The 25,691-nt window shown below is 49.5% G+C and overlaps 1 protein-coding gene across 1 annotated transcript; it reads left to right on the top strand.

Moving 5' to 3' along the window:
- The first annotated feature begins 352 nt into the window (after positions 1–352).
- On the top strand, positions 353–14,550 carry CALCOCO1 (calcium binding and coiled-coil domain 1). Its single transcript, XM_005902107.3, has 15 exons — positions 353–479; positions 2,613–2,792; positions 3,133–3,235; positions 4,177–4,367; positions 5,818–5,976; positions 6,411–6,559; positions 8,210–8,300; positions 9,255–9,410; positions 9,613–9,867; positions 10,326–10,451; positions 10,936–11,031; positions 11,378–11,486; positions 11,686–11,888; positions 12,438–12,544; positions 13,519–14,550. The coding sequence occupies exons 2-15, from the start codon at positions 2,637–2,639 to the stop codon at positions 13,694–13,696; spliced, it is 2,079 nt and encodes a 692-aa protein (XP_005902169.1). The 5' UTR covers positions 353–479; positions 2,613–2,636; the 3' UTR covers positions 13,697–14,550.
- The last annotated feature ends 11,141 nt before the right edge of the window (positions 14,551–25,691 follow it).

The raw sequence follows: 25,691 nt of genomic DNA, 5'->3' as shown, positions 1-25,691 counted from the left end.
TGTTGTGTTAAAAGTAAACGAAAGAGGAAAAAAAAGTAAACAAGAGGGTGTACCAGAACGCTTCGGCCGGCTCTCAAGAATTGTACAAGGGGCGTCAGAGCCGTAACTCCTCCCCACCCCCTAAACACGCACATTACCAACCAGCAGTCGCCGCTAATATAGCTTGCCCCTCCCAAGGCATCTTGGGCCGTGAAGTCCTTTGGTGGCCACACCCTCGTTGGTTGCAGTGGAAGTGAGAACTACGCCTCCCAGGATGCAGCGGTGAGGCAGCCACCAAGGCCGCCCTCTACTCCGCCCTCCTTACGCACAGCCTCTTGGGATATGTAGTCCCAGTTCTGCGCTGGTTCAACAGGAAAAAAAGTGCAGGAGAACCACAAACCCCAGAAGCCCTCGCGCCCACTCGTCTCCCTCCCTCTCGGAGTCCGAGTGCTGTTTTTGTTGTTGGTGAAAGGTGAGGGAACAGCTGATCCGTCTGTGGGGTAAGAAAACTTGGCCTAATTTGGGGGCGATCTTATGGGGGGTCACCCCACTTTCCAATCTGTGAAAGGATCATCGAAGGGAACCGTAGAAGGGGGAGCAGGAGCGTTTGAGCGTTAACACTTTCCGTACTGGAGAAGCCATCCCCACTGTTTCGGGAGTTCTTGGTCTCATGGGGGGCCTGATCACGGGGGTGCCCTCTTACGGCTCTTGCCTCCCTCTCAGTCCTTCTCTATAAAGCGTGATACGCTTAAGGGAACTCGAGGGAGGCTGAAGTCCGCTCGTTCTCAGCCCAGCAAGACTTGGCCCCACAAACCTTCCCTTTCCCCTTACCCACTACGCTGCTCCCCTCAACCAGTCCAAAGGCCTTCACTACGCTGGATCCGTGGGGAGGGAAGCCTTCCAAGATGTAGAATGTCAAAGAACTCTAGAGCCCTACAGCGTGGTGGGGGGGTGGGGATGGGAACCCCCCACCCCTACCCCCGCAAACACCTGAATCTGGCTACACATACACACCTTAGGTGCCCATAACTCTCTTTCAAACCTGGGGGATATTTCCAGCTGTTATGAATTTTGTGGGGAATATTGTCTTGGGTGCCCAGGACAATGTCTTTGAGAACAATTCAGCCCCTTTTAGAAAGCCAGAATTGTATTGAAGGGGAAAAAACATAGACTAGTTTTCACTAGGGATTTTTCAGAGATGAAAATAAAGAGACACCTCTTGTCAATTAAGTCTCCATTTTGGAGGGAGAAGTAGCTCCATTTTATAGAGCTGGCCCACCTTCCCTTTTCTACTGAGTTTCTGTCTTTTAAAATCCCTGCCCACCTGACTTAAGCCTGGTGTGGGTTTGTGATGTTTGAGGGTGTGCACATGACTCGTGGCTGTGGTTGACACAAGACTCAGTTCAGTGGGCTGGAGATGAGAGTTGACGAGGGCCATCTCACAGTCCTCCGCTGCAGAGTTCTCTTGATTATTGTTACCTTTCCTCACTCTACCCTCACATTTTCCAGTGAACTCTCCTCACCCAACTTAGAACACCTTTCTTCTTAATCCCATCCTATAGCATGCCTCCAACTACCAGTCCAAGCAGATGGAAGGGTTCAGACATTTAGAATTGAGGCTAAGGGGAACAGAGAAAATGAGGGGGAAGGGGAAAACTAGAGATGGGTTAACAGTCAAACCCGTAGGTTTTGAGCCCTGCTCAAGACCTGAAGAAAAGAATGTGAGGTTCTTTTTGAACTGTTTCTCTTCCTCTCAACATTATGTGTACATTTCCCCGTTCCAAGGGCCCATACTTCCAGGCTGTCCCTACTGGGGGTGGGGCCCCCACATTCCATCTCCCCACAGCACCACATTCCTACTGAGTGTTCCACCTCACCCTTGAAGCAGCCACCTCCAGAATTCTTGACTTTCTGGAGTAATAATTGAGGGAGAGAACCTGTATTTCCATCCTTTCCCTTTGTCTCTTGGATAAGAGTACAGGCTTTATTATTATTATTATTATTCATGGCATAAGACAGGCAAGAGATGGGAAGAGAGGGTGAGAGTTCACAGGCTTCCGGATTGGTCAGCCACATTCCAGCTCCAAAGACTGGCTTGTTACTTTCAGAGATGGCTGCTGTTTTCAGGTGTCATAAGTCATTTCTGGGTACAGCTGGAGTGAGCAAGGAGACCTGCTCAGGATGAGGGAGGGCCCACACCTCAGTTGGAAGTTGAATTCAAGAGCCAGAAGATGTGAGGGATGGGGTGAGGAGATGGAGGCTGAAGAATTTGGAATATCCAAGGCTATTAAGAAATGGAAAAGAAGGGACTGACTTCAGGAAGCAGATTCTGGGGTACTGAGGCTTGGTCAGTGGGGCTGTGAAAAGGGAGCAGAAATTAGATCTTAATTCTAGGAAAAGCTTATGACTCAGAGGGTGCAGTGTGAGACAAGATGTGTACCGACCACAAAGGCCAGGCCAATGCCCTAGAAACAAAGATTGATACCTTTAAAGAGTCCTGTAACTCACAGGGGTTGGAAACCAGATACACCTTCATCTCTAGGGGCAAGGGCTGTGGGTGGGTAGGGACAGAGTTGTGGGACAGAGAGGTAGAGGGGAGAGACTTTTTAGGATATTAAATCTTTGTTTCACAGGAGGGCAGATAGCTCGAGACCAGAATGGAAGAGTCATCACTAAGCCGGGCACCATCCCGGGGTGGAGTCAACTTTCTGAATGTAGCCCGGACCTACATTCCCAACACCAAGGTGGAATGTCACTACACACTCCCGCCAGGCACTGTGCCCAGTGCCAGTGACTGGATTGGCATCTTCAAGGTATCCCTAGATCCCCTTTGGGCTCAGGTTTATGGGTCCTGGGTGGTTTGGAATAAGGGGAATGACTTGGTTTCTGGATTCGCAACCTCATAATGATAGGGAAGAAGGGAGAAGGATGTCAGAAATGGCTAAGGCCATCTGTGTAAGCAAAGCCCACCTTCTCCCTATCTTAACCTTGCTCTCTCCTGACACACTAGCATCCCTCCACTTTCCCTGTCTCTCAGCATCCTTGCCACAGCCACACCATCCTGCCCGCCCCCATTCAGTCCCTCAGCCCTTTGCACTATCCAGAGCTGGGAGGTGCATCGCCATACCCCTCTCCCACTGTGGGCTCTGACAGGTGGAGGCTGCCTGTGTCCGGGATTACCACACATTTGTGTGGTCTTTGGTGCCTGAAAGTGTTACTGATGGTTCTCCCATCCACGCCAGCGTCCAGTTCCAAGGTACAAGGAAGAGGAAAAATCGGGAGGGAGGGGTCAAAGGGATAGAGTTTGGAAGAGGGTAATGGGCTCACCAGATATATTAATAGAATCATGGGCTTTTCACAGCATCAGGGGTTCAGACATGAAAGGAACAGTAAAGGGCCAATAACGCTGCCTCCTAAGAAAAAAGGAGGGGACTCCTCCTGTGGAATTAGGAGGTAGGGAAGAGGGGAAAAGTGGCTTCGTATTAAGAAGATGCTCATTAGATTCTAAAAGTGTCAAATCTCAGCTCTAATACTTACAAGCTGTTTGACCTTGGGCAAATTACTTACCCTATCTGTGTCTGTTATTGTAACAGTAAAAGGGGATGCCTGGCTTATAGGAACAATATGAAGATTTAAAATGATACAGATAAAGCTGTTAATACAGTGCCTGGCACATAATGGGTACTCAAAAAAATGATAACTAGTGTTGTTACTGGGTTTCCCTAGTGGCTCAGTGATAAAGAATCACCTGCCAGTGGAGGAGATCTGGGTTCAATCCCTGGGTCGGGAAGATCCCCCGGAGGAGGAAACGGCAGGCCACTCCACTACTGTTGCTTGGGATGTCCCATGGACAGAGGAGCCTGGCGGGCTATGGTCCATGGGGTCGCAAAAGAGTCGGACATGACTTAGCAATTAAACAACAACAACAGCATTGTTGTTATTGTTGTTGTTATTAAAGAGGGTAGGTTTGGGCAAGAGAGGAAAGAGAGGGCGAGGCAGAAAGGAGGGAAAGAGTATCCCAGGGATCAGAAATAGCCTGTGGGAGACGAGAGGAGAGAAAACAGTCTATAGAACAGGGAGCAAGGGGCTGGAGCCAAAGACAGTGGCTAATAAGACACACCAAGGGGAAGAGGGTCTGCTGAGCACCTGAGGGCCTGGCATCATACTGGGGTCCTGGGTCTGTACTTTTCCCCACAGCCAGCTACCTGCCCAAACCTGGAGCCCAGCTCTACCAGTTTCGCTATGTGAACCGCCAGGGCCGGGTGTGTGGGCAGAGCCCCCCTTTCCAGTTCCGAGAGCCACGGCCCATGGATGAACTGGTGACCCTGGAGGAGACTGATGGTGGCTCTGACATCCTGCTGGTTGTCCCCAAGGCAACTGTGCTGCAGGTGAGAAGAGAGCAGCAGAGCTGCTCCCGGGCAAGGGTGTGGGAGGATACCGTTGCAGGGGGCCCCTCCCACTTCCCTGCCCTCGCTGTAGCCTCAGCTGTGACCTCATTGGGAGTTACCCAAAGCCTTGCCTACAGGAAAGTCTCAGTCCGATACTCACAAACACGTAGGATAGGAAAGGAGACCACCCACAGGCCAGCATCACTCAGTATTTCCTAAGAACTTTTTGAACCTCCTCCTTCTGGGGCTTCATCCTTCCCTGGACTCTGGAGGAAGCTGCAGAGGGTGGAGGGAGGCTCCTTGGGGAAGGAACGTTCCAAGGGAGGGAAGGATGAGACCCATTTCCAGGATGAGTGAGGAGGGAGAGCAGATCGGTAGGGCCCCAGACCTGTGGAGCAGCTACCCACGTGTGGCTCTTCAGCACTTGAAATGTGACTGGTCTAAACTGAGATGTTCTGTATGGATAAAATAGACACTGGGTTTTGAAGACCTAGTATTAAAAAAAGAATGTAAAAGATCTCAATAATGGTTTATATTAATTCCATGTTGAAATGATAACATTTTTGGTCGACTGGATTAGATGAATGAATTCCATCTGTTTCTTATTATTTTCCTTAAGCGTCTACTAGAAAATTTTAAGTTATATATGTAGCTTGTATTATTTTTCTATTGGACCAAATAGAGAAGAATTAGGGACAGGAGGCAGATGTTAGCAAGGAAGACTTCTGAAGAAAGGGGAAAGAGAGGGCCTGACGGGGAGGACGTCCATGCCCCAGACAAGAGGACAGGCCTGGGGAAGGCTCAGAAGGTGGGAATGAGTAGTTTGAGATTTACGCAAACTCCTGCCCTCTGGAACCCTCTAAGCTTATGGAATCACCAGAAGGATGGGAAGAAGATACTCATATCTTACGTAAGTCAGCGGTGGGTGAACTCCTACCCACTTTCTGTTTTTACATTCATTTTTCTTATTTAAACCTTCCAACAATCCAGGCTAGGGAATCACATGACAGATGAGGAAAGAGACTCAGAGAAATTAAGTACTTTGTTAAGGTCACCTAGCTAGTAAAAACAAAAATCATACTGGAGATTTAAACCCACATCTGTCTGACTCCAGAACAAATAGGGTAAAATTAGGGGAGCCATCCCTTTTGTCTGTGTGGATTGAGAAAGACTTCTGCCAGGTGAGGAGTTCCTGCCATTGCTGGGCAAAGAAGGGGCAAGACCTCGGGGACAAAAGAGAAGAGGGGTGGGCAGTAAGAGTTCGGGGAGCCCATGTGTGATGGGAGGTGGGCAGGATTTGGTAGCACACCAGGCCTCCCTGACTCTCCCCTTTATAGCCTGTACTGATGTAACTTCCCCACCCTGACACGCATCTGCAGAGTGGTGGGGACAGGACCTTGGAATGGGTGCTTTGCAGGCAGAACCCAACTTCTCATCCTGTCCCCCGTAGAACCAGCTGGATGAGAGCCAGCAAGAGAGGAATGACCTGATGCAGCTGAAGCTACAGCTGGAGGGGCAGGTGACAGAGCTGAAGAGCCAAGTGCAGGAGCTTGAGAAGGCTCTGGCAGCGGCCAGGCAGGAGCATGCGGAGCTGGCAGAGCAGTATAAGGTGGGAGCTGGGCCGGTGGGGGGAAGGTCCTGGCTGCCTACCTGGGGTCCAAAATCTAAACCCAGTAAAATGAAGACAGTGAAAGGGAGATGTTAGTGGGCTCTTAATGGTCTGGCATCAAAGATACAGGCTGAAGGGCTCACAAGTAGTAGTAAACTGGCTGTGATGGGAGACTTGTCCCAAATTGGTAGTGAGACTCAGTTCTCTGAGTCATAGGAGTGCTGAGATAGGGTGGAGGTGGCCATCTTCACTGGAAGGGGATGTGTCCTTACAGTTTCTTCTTCAAGGAAGGTGACTTGTAAATGTAAAAGATTTTACATTTACAAGGGTAGATGGGTAGGTAGTCAAACTTAGGAATTCTACTCCTAAGCCTTTAGTCCACTCATTGCGAGGTGAGTCTCAGCTTCTCTCTTCTTGGGGAACCTTAATTCCAGGGGCTTTCCCGGTCCCACGGGGAGCTCACAGAAGAGAGGGACATCCTGAGCCGACAACAGGGAGACCATGTGGCCCGCATCCTGGAGCTGGAAGAGGACATCCAGACCATCAGTGAGAAAGTGCTGATGAAGGAGGTGGAGCTGGACAGGTGAGGCACCCTTTCCGCCCCATTACTTCCCTTCGTTTCCTGTGACCCTCAAACCTCAGCCTCCTGTGTCAGGCAGGCAAGACCTGCCTGATGGTTTCTCCTTCCCTTCTCAACTTCACTCAGGGTATTCCAGTTCCTAAAGATATCTCTGTCTGCCAAGCTCTCTTCCATCTTTCAGAATAGGAATACAACCTATTCTGTATTCCTTACCTTTAGAAATAATCATTAGTATTTATTGTGCAGCGAAGGTGAAGCAGGAGCTAGGAGTGCAGGATTTGGAAGAACGGAATGGATAGAATGGTCCAGGCAAGATAAGAGAGGGTGGATTTCAGATTTTACTTCAGCAAAGCATAAGATTAGACTCTGTTCTCATTATTAGGAAATGTTAGAACTGGTGATCAAGAAATGTTATGGGATCTTTGCCCTGAAAACAGGTACAAATCATAGAACCTTAGCATTGGGAGAAATGTAATGTATTTAAGAGGGTATGTGAGGGAAGATCACTGCCTCAGAAGGTGGCCTCTTTATCAGAAAGCCATCATTTTTTTTATCTCTTGTGTCATATTTACTCTGCTGTAGCTTTCCTGATTGGTCCTGGTGTAGACCTCTGGAGCCACATAGAATAAATTTCTATCTTCTGCTAGACAACTATTCTCTGTACCATATAGCACAAATATTGGCCACCTCCCTTGCCTCTCCTTCAGATTTTCACCAGGAGAAACACTTCTTTCATCAAATGACATAATTAAGTTTCTTTCATTCAGTGCTGGTAGATTTAATATCTTTTTAAAAACTCTTTGGAGAAAAGCAGCATGCTATCCAAGACCCAGAGTAAAAAGTGAGTTGGTCCCTAAGGCCTCTTCAGTCTAGGATGTGTTAGTCTTGCCCTAGGGAGATACTAAATGTCTAGGTTCTAAATCATGGAATAGAAACGTTGGGATCAAACCAAGCACCTGGAAAAGATCAGGGACTGTCTAGACCAGGGGTCAGCAAACTGTGGCCCACATGCCAAATCCAGCCTACCACGTGGTTTTGTATAGCCCTCAAGGTAAGAATGGTTTTGACAATTTTTAATGCTTGAATAACAAAAGAGTAGTTATATTATGTGACATGTGAAAATCAAATGAAATTCAAATTCCAGTTTTCATAAAAACTTCATTGAGACAGCCAGGCTCATTCATTTACATCCTGTCTATGGCTGTTTCCACACTCCCGTGGCAGAGTTTAGAGGTTGCCACAGAGTCCACACAGCCTGCAGAACTAAAATACTTACTCTCAGGCCCTTTACCGAACACATCTGCTGACTTCTGACCTAAATCAAAAGTTTGTCATTAACGATGACTGGCCCCAGATGTCTACAAAAATCTGGGTTCCAGTCTCTTGATTGAGTGCAGACAACTGGGAAGCCATCAGCAGAGCTTCCCTCAAAGAGACACACAGAGAGGAAGGAACAACTGTCTACCCCCAGACTGCGCTCCAAAGCCAGCAATCTCAGATACCTGGGGCTTAGGCCTAGAATTTGGGTGTCCCAGAGAGGTGGTGTTCTGGGCTAGATGAGCCCCAGCAGAAGGGCTGATGACAAAGTCTGAGTCTTTTTGTTCCTTCTCTGGAAACCGATAAGTCACCTGACATTGTGTCCACCACTCACAGGGTTAGAGACACGGTGAAGGCCTTGACTCGGGAACAAGAGAAGCTCCTTGGGCAGCTGAAGGAAGTGCAGGCAGACAAGGAGCAAAGCGAGGTAAGGCTCCAAGTTGGTTTGCTCTCTCAGTTGTCCATCCCATGTTTTACTATAAACTTATTTCTACAAATTCAGATGTATAACATTTCCTTATAAAATGATGAAAGCAATTAGATAATTTTGATGGATACCAAAGTTTGAAATTGGAGGTTATGGATGACGGTTTTGTTGGCCTCAGCAGCTAACCTGTTTCTGTATCGTGTGTGGTTATACAGTATTGAGTATACCTTGAGTCTCACATACAGACCAGTACAAATGATCATTTTTAAGCTTCTGCCTTGCAATCTCAGTTCACTCTTCACGTCAATAGAAAATACAGTTGAAATTTTATTCTGAGGTTTTCACAAAAATGGATTAACCTAGAAGCACATGTCAGTGCCTGGGGCTCTCCAGTGTGCTAACATGTGAGTCTATACATTGTCTTCCAACATCATTTTTCATAATTTGGAAGAAACTGAAATCAAATATTGAAGCTTCCAAATGGCTTCATCAGAACCCAAGGATGGAGAAGCATCCATCCTGTGGGCTGCTAGGGAGAGAACAGAACTGCACATGGCACCAAGGTGTCCAGCCTGAATGACTTGGGAAGGAGTTAGTACCATGGACAGAAACACGTGGCAAGGACGGGGTGGAATGGGAGGTGGAATATGGCGAGTGTGAGAGCCCACACCACATCCAAGTTGAGTTTTGGTCTAAAAGGAAGCGTAGGGGAGCAGACATGAGGCATGGGATGCCTAGATTCACATAAGACCCCAGGCTGTGCCACTGGAGATGGGACGTTCAGGATTGAGTTGCTTTGTGCTGAGAACCCAGGAAGGGCTGGCCAGGGCTGACAGTTTGAGTTTGTGTTAAATCTGAGGAGTGGAACCTTGGCTTTTCTCATCACAGAGGTCCATCTGCCCAGTCACCCCAAATATGTATTCCCTTTCCTTACCTCCTCTCCACCTCCACCAGGCTGAGCTCCAGATGGCACAGCAGGAGAACCGCCGCTTGAATTTGGAGCTGCAGGAGGCCAAGGACCGGCAGGAGGAGCAGAGTGCTCAGGCCCAGCGACTGAAGGACAAGGTGGCCCAGATGAAGGACACCCTCGGCCAGGTCCAGCAGCGGGTGGTGAGTGAAAGCCCTGGGCAACAGGAAGCAGCAAACGTTCCAGGGCTGGTTGTAAACAAATAGGGGGAAAGGCGTGGCTCAAGACTAAAGAACCCAGGCCTGAGGTCCTGATGCAATGGGGGACAGGAAGGAACCTAGTTGTCTTCCTGGCTCAAGAGATGACTGCTGGGAGCCCTGATTCCATCTCCTCCTCTCTCCCGAGGCTGAGCTGGAGCCCCTGAAGGAGCAGCTTCGAGGGGCCCAGGAGCTTGCAGCCTCAAGCCAGCAGAAAGCTGCCCTTCTTGGGGAGGAGTTGGCCAGCGCAGCGGGAGCCCGGGACCGCACCATAGCCGAGCTGCACCGCAGCCGTCTGGAGGTGGCCGGAGTCAACGGCAGGCTGGCTGAGCTCAGTCTGCACTTGAAGGAGGAAAAAAGCCAGTGGAGCAAGGAGCGGGCAGGGCTGCTGCAGAGTGTGGAGGTAGTGGGATGGGGGATCTGCAGGTTCCTGGTCACTACTGCCCCCACCTCAGTGTGGTCAAATCCCCTGGGGGGACAGAAACAAGGGTGAGAACCTTCATGGACTTAGGGGTGAGGAGGGCCCATGAGGGAGGGATATTCACTGTCCCGGTGTGGCCCCTCCCTGCAAGGAGTGTCCAGTTCCTGATCTTCATAGCACCTGCCTTTGTTAACATCTTGATTCAGATACATGTTCCACCCTACGCCCCAGCCCTGCACGATACCCATTCCTACTCAGCAAGGCACCTTGCTCTCAGAGCCCTTCCTTCTTTCAAGGAATGAGGAAGGCAAGAAGGGAAGATGTCTCTAAATGGCTCCAAAACATTCAGTCCAATAAAGAAGAGACACAGTGAGGAATGGCGCTGTTACCAGTGGCATCCCTTACCCTTAACGTCCCGTTTGCTTCTTCGGCATCTCCAGGCAGAGAAGGACAAGATCCTGAAGCTGAGTGCAGAGATACTTCGACTGGAAAAGGCAGTGCAGGAGGAGAAGACTCAGAGCCAAGTTTTCAAGACTGAACTGGCCCGGGAAAAGGACTCTAGCCTGGTGAGGCACCCAGCCTCCCCAGAGCCCCAGGCGGGGCCTCCCAAGGCATCAGTGCCCCTTCCCTCTGCCTTGGCTGTGGGCTCAGAAGTGCTGAGCACTCACTTCCCTGGTGGGCGGCATTCCACTTGCAGGCCTCCCATCCCTCATTGGTCGGAAGCCTGCCATGTGCCTTTCTGCTCTCGGCACACATTCTGGGCCCAGTGGGGATGACTCAGGAGAATTCTAGGGTGGCCCTTCTCTGACCACGGCCTCTGCACCCCAGCCCAGAGGCAGTCCTCCCAGTCCCCACTTGGGAGGTGGAGGCAAGGACTCGGGTGAGTCTCCTGCGGTTGAGACGGGGCTCTCGGAGGAGGAGAGTCAGGCCTCCCGTGTGTCGGGGCAAGCGAGGAGTGAAAGCATGAGGAGTCGTGGTTCCACGTTGTGGCATCCAGGTTCTAGGAGGCACGTTCTAGGCTCCAGATTCCATCTGGCCCTTTCCCCCCAGGTGCAGCTGTCAGAGAGCAAGCGGGAGCTGACAGAGCTGCGCTCAGCACTGCGTGTGCTCCAGAAGGAAAAGGAGCAACTACAGGAGGAGAAGCAGGTGAGAGCCCAGAAGCGCCCCTGGATGCCTGAGAGGAGGACCGAGGGCTGGAAGCTCGGTGTCTTCTTGTCGTCTCTCGACTTAGAGACGGGCATCAGTAAGAAGGGCCCAGAGGCTAAAAATGGGACCATGGCTCCTCTTAGAAGCCTACCTGGCAGGATAGGGGAGGGTTGCTGGGGGAAGCAGGGTGGGCATGGCGGGGTGGAAATCTGCCTTAAACCCTCCCACCTTTTGATGAAGGCATCAAATTCTCAGGAGCTCAGAGATCACCCTGGACGAGGGGAAGGCTTTGTGGGGCTGCCTGGTTCATACCTTCTCAGCCTCTCACACTTCTCCCCACTTCCAGGAACTGCTGGAGTACATGAGAAAGCTGGAGGCCCGCCTAGAGAAGGTGGCTGATGAGAAGTGGAGTGAGGACCCTGCCACAGAGGACGAGGAGGCCGCCGTGGGGCTGAGTCTGTACACCCACAGTCTTGTGACACCCCCACCCAACTCTCCCTCCCCATGTGACCCTCTGGGAGCAGCCTCTGCCCTCCGTGTTTTGCCTTCTTCCTTCCCAGACCCTGGTCCCTGATTTGCTAACTATATTTTTCCTCCAGAGAAGCCAGAGCTGATCCAACCCTCTTTCTTCTCTGCCTGCTCCCTTGCCTACAGGCTGCCCAGCAGCTCTGACAGACTCGGAGGACGAGTCTCCAGAAGACATGAGGCTTCCACCCTACGGCCTGTGTGAGAGTGGGGACCCGGGCTCCTCCCCTGCCACGGGGCCGCGAGAGGCTTCTCCCCTCGTGGTCATCAGCCAGCCAGCTCCCATTGCTCCCCAACTCTCAGGGCCAGCTGAGGACAGTAGCTCAGACTCGGTGAGCAGAGAGGAGAGACTGAACAGGGGCAGGGACAAGGGGTAGGCCCAATCCCAAGTGGCCCAGCCTGCAGAGCAGGGAGCTTTAGCTATACAGGGCTCTCTTTCTCTTGGAGGAGAGCAAGGAAGGCCCAGGCTGTCTTTAAGGCCACCCAGTAGACACCACCCCAAAACCCAGTCTGACCCAATAGCTCACTGCTGCCACCCCCTCTTCCCATGCCCGTTTTCTTCCTGTGCACCAACCCCCATCCAAATGCTTTTCCTGGGACTTCCCTGGCAGTCCAGTGGCTAAGACTGCTCACTCCCAGTGCCCAGGTTCCATCTCTGGTTGGGGAACTACATCCTACATGCCATGATTAAGGCCCAGTACAGCCAAATAAATTAACAAAAATAAACATTAAAAAAAAAAAATGCTTCTCATGCCCCACTCTTACTGCAGCCCTCTTAACAACCTCGGCCTAGTCTGCTCGTCCCTTACCTGCCCCAGCACTCTGCTCTCCCCATCTTGGGACATTACCCCAAGACTCAGCCCTATCCCTTTGGTGCCCAGGAGGCTGAAGATGAGAAGTCGGTCCTGATGGCAGCTGTGCAGAGTGGGGGTGAGGAGGCCAACCTGCTACTTCCAGAACTGGGCAGCGCCTTCTACGACATGGCCAGGTGAGTGCTCAAGGGGGCAGACAGCAGGGAGGATGCCCGTGGAAAGGGCACCCAGGTGAACAGTCCTCATGCGCTTCCACCCCCTCCCTCTTCTTGGCCCCAGCTAAGAAAAGGAGATGTAGCTGTGTTGACGCAGAGAATGACCCAGCACCCCAGATCACTGGTGCCTTCAGGCAGCCCTCCCCAATCCTATCAATGCACATGCGCACTCGGGCCCTGCCTTTAACTGGCTTCTGTGTTGTTCTAGCACCGTCCTCTGCAGAGCCCAAATTGCCCTGCATCCCCCCTCTCCTGCCCCTACACCTTCCCCAGCCACCAGGTAAGTGCCTAGGCTCTGTCAGGGGTTGAAGGGAGGTGACCAAGGCCCCCAGGGACAGGAACAGAGAGAAGACTGGGGTCCAGCATCCCTCTGATCACCCCGCAGATGCTGTCGCTCCTCTCTGACTCCCCTGGGCAATCCTTTGGGTGGCGGATTCAGGTATCAGATTGTGCCCCGCCCGCACCCCCCGCCACCCGCCTTCCCTTTTCCCCCTGCAGGTCAAGAGGGGAAGGCAGGGAGGCAAGAGAGGTTTTATCGTCCAGCCCCCAGCTTCTCCTGGATATGAGATGGGCTCGGGGCAAGGAGGAGGTGATGCTGTCATCCTTCCAGGCTGGAGCAGGAAGATGAAGGACGATGTCAGACTCATTTTCAGCCTCATTAGGCAGCAGACGGAGATGGAGGGAGGAGAGCAGGGGGTTGGGGGAAGGGCTGTGTACTGGAGCAACCAGCAGGGACTAAAGAAAAGAGGGCACAGGGGAGCCTGGAAGCTAAGGCTTCCAGTGCTGTGGGGAGAGGGGACTGTGAGAGGCTTGGAGAGGACGTTAGGAACAGGGTCATCTGAGACCCCCGTGTGTGGGTCCCCCTCCCTGAGATCCAAAAGCCGAGAAGGCAGCAGAGCATGCTGACCCTCTCTTTCCCCTCTGTCTTTCTCTAGTGGCTTTGCTGTGGGTCCCTTGACAGAGGCCAGCACTGGGGGCCCTGCCACCCCGCCGTGGAAGGAGTGTCCTATTTGTAAGGAGCGCTTCCCAGCCGAGAGTGACAAGGATGCCATGGAGGACCACATGGATGGACACTTCTTTTTCAGCACCCAGGACCCTTTCACCTTTGAGTGACCCCACCCCCCACTCCCAGTCCACACACAGACACACACTTACACACATACACACACTCATGCATAGACATACACTTAGATTTCATGCCTCTTTTCCAACACCCTCCACTCCATGATATTCTGTTGCCTGAAAACACCCCAGGCTCCCCAACATCATCCTCTCCCAGCTGGCTCTTCTGTCCAGGCAGGGGTTCCTTCTTGGAAGCAGTGGCTGAATTTACTCCCTGAAAGCGGTTTTGGAGGAACCAAGATGGAGGAGGCCTTCTCTAGGGGGAATGGAATCACCCCCTCCTGGCTCCGGTTGCTTCTGTTAGTCACACCAACCACTGCACCACCACCACCACACACACTCACACTCTCTGATGCCCCAAAGCCAATTCCTGGGGCACGCCCCCCCCCTTTTGTTCGGGGTCTGTGTTTGTTTACCTGAGTTTTCTCTGGGGCCTGCATTGACATCATGACCTCTTTAGGTCTCTTCCGGTTCTGAGCTTCTCTGGTTCCTCCTCCTGTTCCCCCGCTGCCTTCCATACCCCAACCCAGCCTTTTCCATACCATTAGATATAAGTTTGGAGGTTTCTTTTGTATTTTTGAGGTTTTCTGTACTTTATCTCCTGTCCCTCTCCACCACCATCCCCCAGGGTCCTCACATGGAAAGAAATAATGTACTTGTGCCTTCTCTGAGGGATGGGGGAACAAACGGTCCCAGGTGTCCCCACTTGCCAGCCCTCCCTCGCTCACCACATCCCCCCTCAGCAATAAGAGCTCCCCCCACATTGCTCTCCCCCTGCCAGTAGTTGAACAAATATATTTATATGATATGTATAACTATTCTAATAAAATGTGTTCTTATCATGAGGTGTGACTAGAGCAAAAATGCTCAAGACCTCTGGCTCTTAGACCTTGGTGGAGGGAAGAGGAAGGGAGGAAGGGCCACCCCGGCCAGCCCCATGCCTTAGGGAGGAGGCTAGCAGTATTTTTCCATGATGCCTCCTGATACGCTGGCCACCGGTGGGAAGTGAGGAGAGAGGAACCTTTGTCTCAGATGGGGGTCTAGTTGGGGAACACTGCAGTGCAGGAGGGGGCAAACTGAGGGGGAGGGGAGGGTTGTTCCCAGGTGGAGCGATGTGGGGCCTGGGATATGGGCCGAGGTGTGTGTCTCGAAAGTAGGGTGAAGTTTCCACCACTGAGACCTTTACTCTCCAAAGCAGCCTTCACTGTACCTGAGCCAAAGGACAGACATTACTCCCGTTAAGAGTACACCCCTTTGAGTATCAGCTTGGTAAAAAATGTCCTAAACCTATCTCTAGAATTATTTGAATTTCTCCCAACCCTGCCTCCCTCTCTCCCTCTGTTCCAATCTTCAGATACATGCAGACTCTACAAACACAAAAACACATTCATCCACCCTAACTAGCTTCACAGGCTAGACAGACACACACGCAGCATCACAAAGCATGAATTAAGGACCCACGTGCTCACCAAGGCTCTCGGCAGTACCCGGCATTAGCCGTGTCTACAGCCCACTGTTCTCCACTCCAGTTGCTGTCTTATCAGCCACCCTCCATTCCCTTCAGGGCCCATGGATGGGCCACCCCCACCATTCCCTCTCTGCATCCACCTGAAACCTTCCTTGCCCACCCCCTTCCAGCCCCACCTGGGTGACATCTTACATCCTTCCTTCTCTCACGTTGCTGTCTCCTAGCAACCCCATCTCGTTCCCTGAATCCCTTCCAAGGAAATTAGAGATAATGGATCTCTCCTCTCTCCATCTCTACTCCTCTTTATTGATCCTCCTTTAATGAAAGTTAATTATAACAATGATTTAATTAATAGAATCCCTCTCTTCCTTTATTGCTTCCCGTATTAAGACTATTAATAAATACGAGCTGGGCTGACAGAGGCATCCATCACCCGCCTGGGATTCCCCCAACCCTCCTTTTTTCCTCCCCCTTATCCCCTCCCTCTCTTGGCCTATAAACTTGCCGGGGTAGTGGGGGTTAATCAGAGAGGAATTATGAGCCAACATCCCCAGCAGGAGGTGCATTTAATGAAATCACTTGTGATTTATGTCTGGGGGAGGTTGGAGAAGGAAGAATCTGGAACCCAGACATCCTGCTTCTAGAAAGGTACCGCCCCCCCAGTGCAAAAGAGGAGGAAGGGAAGCAGAAAGAGGGACCCAAGGCCTTTACTGCCACCCCACAGCCCCTGCAAAGCCACACAAACCCTGGCAGGAGCCACAAGGGTAGCTGCACAAGGCCATCGACACAGAGGCTGCCAGACTTAAAGTGCTTCTGAGGAGTGTAGTGTAAGTTTCACTCTTTCCCACCTCCACAGCTACATAGGCCATTTTCACCTCTTTCCCTTCTCCCCAGCCCAGTTCTGCTTCACCTTCCCAAGCTACTCCGCACTCTCCTCCTTCATGAGGCTTCCCCAGTCCCTCATCAGACCCCTCAACCTGGGCATCTAGAATTTCCAGCCCCTCCTTTCTCTGCCCTTAGTATGTCTTCTGGTGTGCAGTCTGCACCTTCAGACTAGGAGTTCCCTGGAAATGTAGAATGATTTCTCTTCCTCACTTATGATTTTCCTACCCCAGGTGCCAGTGCCTGACACGGGGCGCTCAGGGGAGAGTAATTGACTGCACAGGCAGGGAAGGAAGACAGCTGGGTTCCCATCAGAGTTTTCTCCAGCTCATGGTGAGGTATTTGGCAACTCAGCCTTCCTACTGTTCCCCTCCTGTAATGGATCGTCTGTCTTCCTCTGCTTCCCAGTACTCTTGCAGAAAGTGATGGACCTGAATGGGCTCAGACCAAGTAGCAGCAAATAGGAACTCAGGTGTCAGTATTTGGGGAGGGATGAATGAGTCCAAACATCACTCCCCCCTTACAGAAGCTCAGTGGCGGCCTGTTACCTACAGCAATGCAATGTGTGCAGTCGGGGCACTTCACCAACTCGCCTTTCCATTTCCTACCCTACCCTGGGGAACCCTGGACTCCAGTTTTACAGAACCACTCCACAGAAATAGGCACTGCTTTTGTATGCCTCTGAGCACATGCTTTTGCCTCAAAAGACACCTCCTCATGAAGCCTTTCTTCATCCCCTTCATTATCCTCTGAGGTACCACATGCTAGCACTTTGTCAAAACTCGCTATATGTGTTTGCAAGTTTTTCTTCTCTCTCGATGATATGCAGCTTGAGAGAAGGGGTACTTAATTAATCAAGACTCGGGAGACAAAGCTTCCTGTGGATAATGACATGGGGGCTGAGTCTTAATGAATGTATACTTGTTAGCTTAGTGTATGCAGGCAGACAGGACAAAATAGGGAAGACCGAACTCACTAAGAAATCCCAACCTTCAACGCTAAGAAATCTTGATCCTCACTCAGCTCTGAATGAGGATTGGATATGACGTGGGAAGTGAAGCTGGACAGATGGATCATAGACATCTACTCATACATTTCCTCAACAAACTCTCACTGAATGCCTACCATGTGCTAGGTGCTGTTCTAAGCACTAGGAAGCTGCATGAACAGATAGGAATGTGTACACTCAAAGAGCTTACACTCTATTGCAAGATCATGAAAGTCCAAAGAAACCAGTTAGGAACCCACTGTAATAACCCAGGCCAGAACATTGAGCCTAGAACTAGGGAGTTTCCTGGTGGTCCAATGGTTAGAACTTGGCACTTTCACTGCAGTGGCCCATGTTCAATCCCTGCTTGGGAAACTTAGATCCCAAAAGCTGATCAGCGAGGCCGAAAAACAGTGTGCACTGAACTTAAGCGGTGTCAAGAGGCAAAGAGGCAGAATTCTTTAGAATGCAGAATTAGTGGGACTTGTTAATAATCAGATATGGGAATTGAACAGAAGGAGTCCTGTTGATCCCAGGTTTCTGCTTTCAGTGACCAGATAACCAGTGATGCCATTCACCAAATTAATAATACAAATGGAGAAATAATACATTGGGGGAAAAGGTTATCAGTGCAGTTTTGCCTTGTTGAATTCTCAGTGTCTTAAAGATCTTTCAAAGGAGACAGGACCCCAGTAGACAATTGGATAGATATTTAAGTCCAGAGCTCAGGATGGGTTTAGAGCAGAAGAGAGAAACTTAAGTTCCTTGTAAGTAAAGATGATACAAGTGAAGAAAGATTACCCAGGCCTCCCTGAGTATAGAGTGAGAGGTCAGAGGACCAAGGGCAGCACTCAGGAGACCATCAACATGGAAGAGAAGGATGGGGAGTGCTGAGCCATGGAGAAAATAGAAGAATCAGAGAGGTAGGAAGCAACTCAGGGGAGGTGAGTCAAGGAAAAAGGCCACAGCAGCAGGTGCAACAGAGAAGCCAGGGAAAGTTTCCCTGGAAATAGCTGGTTTGACAGCCAGGAGGTCACTGGCAACTCAGCAAGAGGCACTTAAGGAGAGTGTTTCAGGTAGAAGTAATTGTACAGCTGGACTTCATAGAGCCTGAAACAGATACCCTGCAATAGATATGCAATTCTTCTGACCCATGGGAAGTGGGGACATGTCTCTAGTCTCACAGAAAAACAAGGACTCCTAAGTCAAGGTGTAAGTACAATCAAGGGTGGGAACCAAGATGTCTGGATCCCACATCAAAGATCCTGCTGCCTGTGACCAATCAGATTTAGGCACTCTCTAAGCCTGCACTGCCCACATGATGGCCACCAACCACACGCCACTACTGAACACTTGATTTTTTTTTTTAATTTCTTTTGCTTTTTGGCCTTGCAGCATGAGGGATCTTATTTCCCCAACCGGGGATAGAACCTGTGCCCTGTGCAACAGAAGCTTGAGTCCTAACCATTGGACCACCAGTGAATTCTCCACTAAAACACGCTTGAAATGTGACTAGTGTAGACAGATTTGTCAACTGCAAATCGCATAACAAATTTCATATTTAACACCAAAACTAAAACAAATTTAAAATAATGTTATATTGACTGCATGTTGAAGGGATATAATATTTTGAATAGATTGGGTTAAATAAAATACATTATTAAAGGTAGTTTCACCTAGTTCTTTTTCAAATGTGGCTATTAGAAGATTTTGGGCTTCCCAAGTGGCACTAGTGGTAAAGAACCCACTATCCAACGAAAAGAGACGTAAAAATGCCAGTAAAAGATGGGTCCAGAAGATCCCCTGGAGGAGGGCATGGCAACCCACTCCAGTATTCTTGCCTGGAGAATCTCATAGACAGAGGAGCCTGGCGGGCTATGGTCCATAGGGTCACAAAGAATCAGACACAACTGAAAGCGACCTAGCATGCATGCAGGCACTAGATTTTAAATTATGTATGTGACCCATATTAAATTTCTACTGCACAGCATTAGTCTAAGCTCTGCCACTAAATAGGACCCCTACAACGTGGACATCCCTAAATTCACCCAGCCTCCCAACATCCTCCTAGCAGAAAGAGAAAGGCCTGGAATCCCAAGATTGCATTCTGTAGGTACCTGTATGTCTCATGCTCCCAATGCCAGAACCCATAGCAAGAGATTCCAGTGTTCAGTACCCAACCTCCCCAGTTTTTCTGTGCCTGTCCCTTCTTCTCCAGGTACCTGTTGATAATCAGATAAGAGCAGAAATGTCCTATTGTAACTCCCAGAAAAGTAGATTTTTCCCCCTACCTAAGAGTTCCAAATCTCTCTCCCATCCCTAAATTTAAAAGCCATGTCTTCCTGTTACCTCCATTTCTCAACTCCTTCTTTGCCTTTCTGAAACCTTGAAAATCTCTCAAACAGGTAGAAACACAGCATGATAGCAATCACCAGGATTTAGAGATCTTGGCAAGCCACTCCAGTACTCTTGCCTAGAAAATCCCATGGATGGAGGAGCCTGGTAGGCTGCAGTCCATGGGGTCGCTAAGAGTCGGGCACGATTGAGCGACTTCACTTTCACTTTTCACATTCATGCAATGGAGAAGGAAATGGCAACCCACTCCAGTGTTCTTGCCTGGAGAATCCCAGGGACAGCAGAGCCTGATGGGCTGCCATCTATGGGGTCACACAGAGTCAGACACGACTGAAGCGACTTAGCAGTAGCAGCAGCAGCAGCAGACTTAGTTTGCCGTATTTCCTAATCACGTGACCTGGAGTGAAACCCCTCATCTCTCTGAACCCTCATCTGCAAAACGGATCTGTGATGATTATATGAGATCAGCTGTGTAAAACACCTTGTGCAGAGCCAGTTACTTTGTAACTTGGGGTTTCTCACTTTGCTTCTTACCCCTGAATATCTGGAGAATTAGGAAAAGAAACAGCAAACTCAGTTTCATGTATATGGACTAATAGAATCTTAAAACCAAAAAGGGGCTTAGAGGTATATTTCCAGCTTCCCATTCAGTGCAGAAATCTCCTAGACTCCATCCCTCATTGGTAGTCATCCAACCTCTGCTTAAACATCTCCAGGGGCCATTCACTGGTTCACTCAATAAACAAGAACAAGGCACTGTGGGAGCCACAAAGAAGGGCAGACACAGCTCTCGCTGTTAAAGAGCCTACTTATATAATAGCAAAAAGGATAGAGAAATTACTATCACATAAGATAAACATTGGTATGTGCCAGTCAAGGTACATACAGAGCCAACAACCTTATAGGTTAATATATGTGCAACAAAGTGTAGCTCTAATGTTGAAATCCCTCCTAAATCCCAGACCTCCGTGTTCCCATTCATTTCATGGAAAATGCAGCAAGATCCTTCCACATTAGATCTTGGGTCACTCTCTTTTTTTTATTCTGTTTTTGGCTGTGCTGGGCCTTCATTGCTACATACGGGCTTTCTCTAGATGCAGCAAACTGGGGCTGCTCTCTAGTTGCGCTGTGTGGGCTTCTCACTGCAGGGGCTTCTCTTGCTGTGGAGAACGGGCTCTGGGCATGTGGGCTCAATAGTTGAGGCATATGGGCTTAGTTGCTCTGCTGCATGTGGGATCGTCCCAGATCAGGGATCCAAACCACGTCCCCTGCATTGGCAGGTGGATTCTTAACCACTGGACCACCAGGGAAGTCCCATGGGTCATTCTTAAGGAGGACATTTTTGGTAAAAACCTTTAAAATTCCAGGAGGGTGTGACCATGGAAAAGGCTAGAACAGATAAATGGTAGCACAGGTGTAGGGAGAACTGCAAGATCCTCTGGCCTCTTCTGTCTCAGAATTTCTAGGAATCCCTAGATGTCTACCCTAGATGTACAGTCCCTTACGTACTACCAGCAATTCCTGTTGCCCTGGGAAGCCCTGAACATCCCCACTCTCGGGGCTCATCCAAATGTCTTCCTGTGTGCTCTTCTTTTCTTTTTCATCCCATCCCTCTTACATTTTTTCATCTTTTATCACCATCTCTATGATTTTCTTTGTGTCCATCTGTGCTTCAGTCTGTCCCTCTCATTACTTTGATTTGGCGTATCTGATATTCTCAAGGTCTTTCTGTCTCTCAGTCTCCCTCTCTTTTACTCTTTCATCATTCTCGATTTCTTGGTTGGTTTCCATTTTCTGTCTCTGGCCTCGCTTTCTCCCCAGCTGCCGCAAAGCCATAAACCCAGCCGGCCCTGCAGCAGGCAGCCGCCAATCACTGGGCTCCAGGAGTTGCGGGAGGGGCTGCAGAGAGAAGGGGGCTTGGAAAAGCTGGGGCGTTGTTGCTACAGCATGGGAGGGGAGAGGCAGAAAAGAGCAGAGAAATGCCACTCCCAGAAGGCGACCACAGCTTTCCTGCAGGGAGCAGACGCCTGACCCCTCTTTCTGTTGGGAATCAGGGTACCTGGGTCCTTCCCCTGTACTCCCCAAATTGTGATTTCTCATCTAAAACCACAGGTCACAGGTCACTCACTCCACCAGAGATTTGCCGCCTCCTTCATTTTTAGGCTGTCCCAAGATGAAGCAGCTAAGGGACCCTGGGAGTCTCGGGATGTTTGGGACATACGTTACATGAACAATGGGACAATAAATGGATGATCAAGACATGGTGCTGGGAAGACACTGAGAAGAGGCAGACTCTTAATTGGTCAAGGGCGAACCCGAAGGTTGCGCAATCCAGGCTCCTTACTTGCTACCTGCATCCCCAAAGCAGGACTGACAGCCTGAAACCCTGGTCCCTAGTCTAGGCTGGGATTGGGCAGTTTAGGTGCTATATAAGGAGCAACTATCCAGCTTATCAACAGGAAACTACAGGGCCTGGGGAAGGGGAGGGGTGCTAGAAAGGGAAAGCAGGAAAGGGGAGGGATTAGTGAGAGATTTTAGGAGAAGACAGAGGAGGAACTTTCCGTTCTGTTCGGGCCCAGCGAATGGTAATTCCTGGTGTGCCGGCGACCCCTGCCGGCTGCGCACCTCACTGCTCAGGAGAAGGGAAGGAACAGCCGGCCTGTGTGGGTCGCAGCGTGGGTTGAATACGACACTGTGTTTTGTGAGGGTGTCACCGTACAGCGGTCACGGTGCCTGTGGTACCCCACCTGAGATTGTATGTGGGCACCCCTGGGTGATGGCAGTAATATGACCGAGCACAAAAGTCACAAAGTTCAGGCTCTGAACTCCTGGCTGCCCCTCAGGGAGTCCAGACTGCGAAGGGGGAGGTCTCTGAGAGCAACAGACGCCTCACTAACGTCATGTATGAACCCACTCGTTGAGGCTCTGTGGGCATCAAAGTAAAATTTACCTGTCCGAGTTTAGGGGGGAAAGTGTGGACTTTGGAAGCAGACTTACCTAGGTTAAAATCCTGATTCCCTGTACTAGCCATCTGACCTCAGGCAAGTTACCTAACTTCTCTGAGTCCAATTTCCTCACTTGAAAGGCATGTTAATACCCATCTCACAGGGTTATTGTGAGTGTAGCCCATAGATGCTAATTTTCTGCCTCCCTTTTCCTTTACCTCCCACCCCAAAGATGCGGCAGGGATTGCAAAAGGCAAATGAACTGAGGATATTGTTGACACTGATGATGGTGGTGGTTTATATTTACATCACTCACGCAAATCATTTTAAACATATTTTTAATACGTGGCTTTTTTCCTTTTTATTAGCCAAGCACATCATGATCATGTTTTATTGGGATAGAAATATCCTGATGTTATGGCAGGTATGTAGAAGGACAGCCTTATGAAGTGATAACAAGGCATGACAAATCTTTCTTTATTGTGATACATTTTCATTACTCAGGTTAATCAGGAATTACCCATTAGAACAAGGGCTTAAGATAAGTACATGACAGTCATCTGTGCAGATCAGAATCTCCTGATTTTCCAATGGGTATCTAATTGTTATTGCTGTTGTGGGGGGATGATTAATGCTTTGATTGAACTGGTCTTAAAACATTAGAATAACTCGAGATATGACAGGCAGTTAGAAACAGTATATTCTGAAATTTAAAAGAGGACAGATTTCAATTCTACCGAAAAATATCTAACCATTACAGCTGTCCAGTGACAGAGGGCAAACTGCTCATGAAGTAAAGAGCTCCTTTTGGGGAGAAATACTGAAGCAGAAGCTGGCTGATGCCCTGGCAGGCTTACTGTGAAAGAAATCTGGGCTGCAGAGGGAGCCTGGATAAGAGGCCCTTTGAGGTGCCTCCACGAATATACTGCCGTGAATAATGAATACTTAGCTCTGTATAAGTGTTGTCCCAAATGACATTACTGCCATACCCAAGGCCATTGTTTGTCACCATGGGGTGGGATGGGGGGATAGTAATAATAACTATATACTTTTTCCATTCAAGACTGTTCTTCCCAAGGAAAGTCAAGATTCCGGGATTGTTCCCTCTTTAACCATCCCCACATTCCTCTAATTCTTTTTTTTTTTTTTTTCTATCTTCAAATATCTTAAAGAAAATTTTGCTTTAAAAAAAAAAAGACATTTTTCATCTTTTAGTTTTCTGCCTCCAAGAGGTGGGCAAGCAATAGGTGGGGGCAGAGGAGGAAATAAACATTTCTTGAGTTCCTATTTAGTGTAGCTGCTGTCATTTTTGCATTTAAGAAGTGTGTATCTGCTCTCATGCAGGTTAAACATGAGAGCAGATACATGTGTATGTGTGTGTTAGTCGCTCAGTCATGTCCAACTCTTTGAGACCCCATGGACTGTAATCCGCCAGGGTCCTCTGTCCATGGAATTCTCCAGGCAAGAATATTGGAATGGGTTGCTATTCTCTTCTCCAGGGGCTTTTCCCAACCCAGGGATCGAACCCGGGGCTCCTGCATTGCAGGTGCATTTCTTTACCATCTAAGCCACCTATAGTCTTTTGTAAATGTGATGGGGCCACACATTTTTTTTTTTCACTCTTCAGGCTTCTCTGTGGGATTTTGGTTATCTGGCTGCTTGTGGGGGTATCCATATGCAACTCCTCCAAGGATTTCAATTCTTCCTATGTATACACAGGAGTTATTCTTCTGGCTTCAGAATCTTTGTGCAGGACACCAGCTTTGTCCCTATCCTGGGCACAAGGGTGTTACCATATCAGGACTCCTGCCTCCTCGCATTCCGTGTGTGCATGATTTCCTTTTCCATCTTTGTCACAGTGCACGCAGATCCCTGTGCCCAAGCTCGGCCACACGAAGCCATGCGTGTCCCACAACCCCTCCTTCCACCTCTGTGAAGAGTCCTTGGCACCCTCCCCTCCTGGCCACCCCCACTCCCCACTTTCCATGCCAGGAGAGATCTAATTACACAGAAATTAGTACAGAGAAGGATCGTTTGCTTTTATGGCATCAGCGCCAGGGCAGTTGTAAATCTGGGGCTGCTGCTGCAACTGCCTCTGGGCACTGTGCAGGCTGTAGGGGGGCTCTCACCTCTGTACCCCGCTTTGCCTCCATCTCTGCCCAGCTGCCCAGGGCTCTAACTCTGCCCAGGACCCCAGAGCCCTATCATATACCCCCTCTCAAAAGGAGGAGGAGGCCTGTGAAAGGGGAGGGGTCAGTCATAAGATGACACATACTAGCTGCTCAATAAATGTTCCCTGAATAAGAGAAGGGTTAATCCTAGCAATGCTAACCACCACTAGGTCCCCAGCTCTGGTGGCCAAGGGATGACTATTCCTACTAAGATTTCTCCCAAAATATTTAACACTCACTAGAGAGTCTTCAGTGTTCTTGCCTGGAGAATTCCAGGAACGGGGAAGCTTGGTGGGCTGCCGTCAATGGGGTCGCACAGAGTCGGACACGACTGAAGCGACGCAGCAGCAGCAGCAGCAGCAGCAGAGAGTCTTCCCCACCTTCTTATAAACTCAAATGAAGTTTATGGGTCATCTTGACTTCCACTTTAGAGCTCTTGAACTCCTTCTCAGGCAGTATCAGATAATGAAAACAGCCCAGTTTACTAGCTAAGTGATCTTAAATTACACACACACACTCACCTGAGCCTTGGTTTCCTCATCTGTAAAATGGCAGTTATGAACCTACCTTTCAGGTTGTTGTGAGACATCCATGAGAAAGCACTGAACCAACAGGAAAGTGGTCCACTAATTGTTATTATCACCACTGATTTCTTGTGAGCTTACACTTCCATTTTCTCACCACCCTTAAACTAGCCTTTATCCCAACCAATGCTCACACAAATGCCACCACACAATTTGGCTCAATAGGGTACGGAGGCAAGGTTGTGTCCAACCTAGAATGAATGTTTCTTTGGGTTATGAGTCTTGTCCGGAGCCAGGGGTGAGGACAGGTGACTCCCACAATCCTTGGGTACCTGTAGACACTGTTTCACCTGTAACCAACTTTCTCCAAGCTCTTATCTTGACAATGATTATTTTGAGCTCCACTATTCTCATGGAGGTTATGAATTTGTTCCTTGGAGTACCTGTGAGTACTGGGTAGAAAGAATCAAGGACTTAAGGAATTAGGAGAGAGCAAGAGCAAGGGAATTAGGGTAGTGACAGAAGATTTTAACCCTAAAGAGGGAGTAGCAAAGACAGAAGCCAAAGATCCAGGTTTCCAATTTCCTCCCAACTCAGTCTCCAAACCTAGGGACTTGGGGTCTCCTCCTTCTGTCCTCTCCTACTCTGATGTC

Source organism: Bos mutus, chromosome 5 (genome assembly GCF_027580195.1).
Source record: "Bos mutus isolate GX-2022 chromosome 5, NWIPB_WYAK_1.1, whole genome shotgun sequence".
NCBI lineage: Eukaryota > Metazoa > Chordata > Mammalia > Artiodactyla > Bovidae > Bos > Bos mutus.
The sequence above is the reverse complement of the archived record's forward strand: the minus strand, read 5'-3'. Positions and strand labels throughout refer to the sequence as shown.

Bases quoted from the DNA above. Each gene is read 5' to 3' on its own strand.
- CALCOCO1 (XM_005902107.3), top strand. From the start codon at position 2,637: ATGGAAGAGTCATCACTAAGCCGGGCACCATCCCGGGGTGGAGTCAAC. The intron at 5,977-6,410 runs GTGGGAGCTGGG...CCTTAATTCCAG, and splicing joins AGCTGGCAGAGCAGTATAAG to GGGCTTTCCCGGTCCCACGG. The intron at 10,452-10,935 runs GTGAGGCACCCA...CTTTCCCCCCAG, and splicing joins GGGAAAAGGACTCTAGCCTG to GTGCAGCTGTCAGAGAGCAA.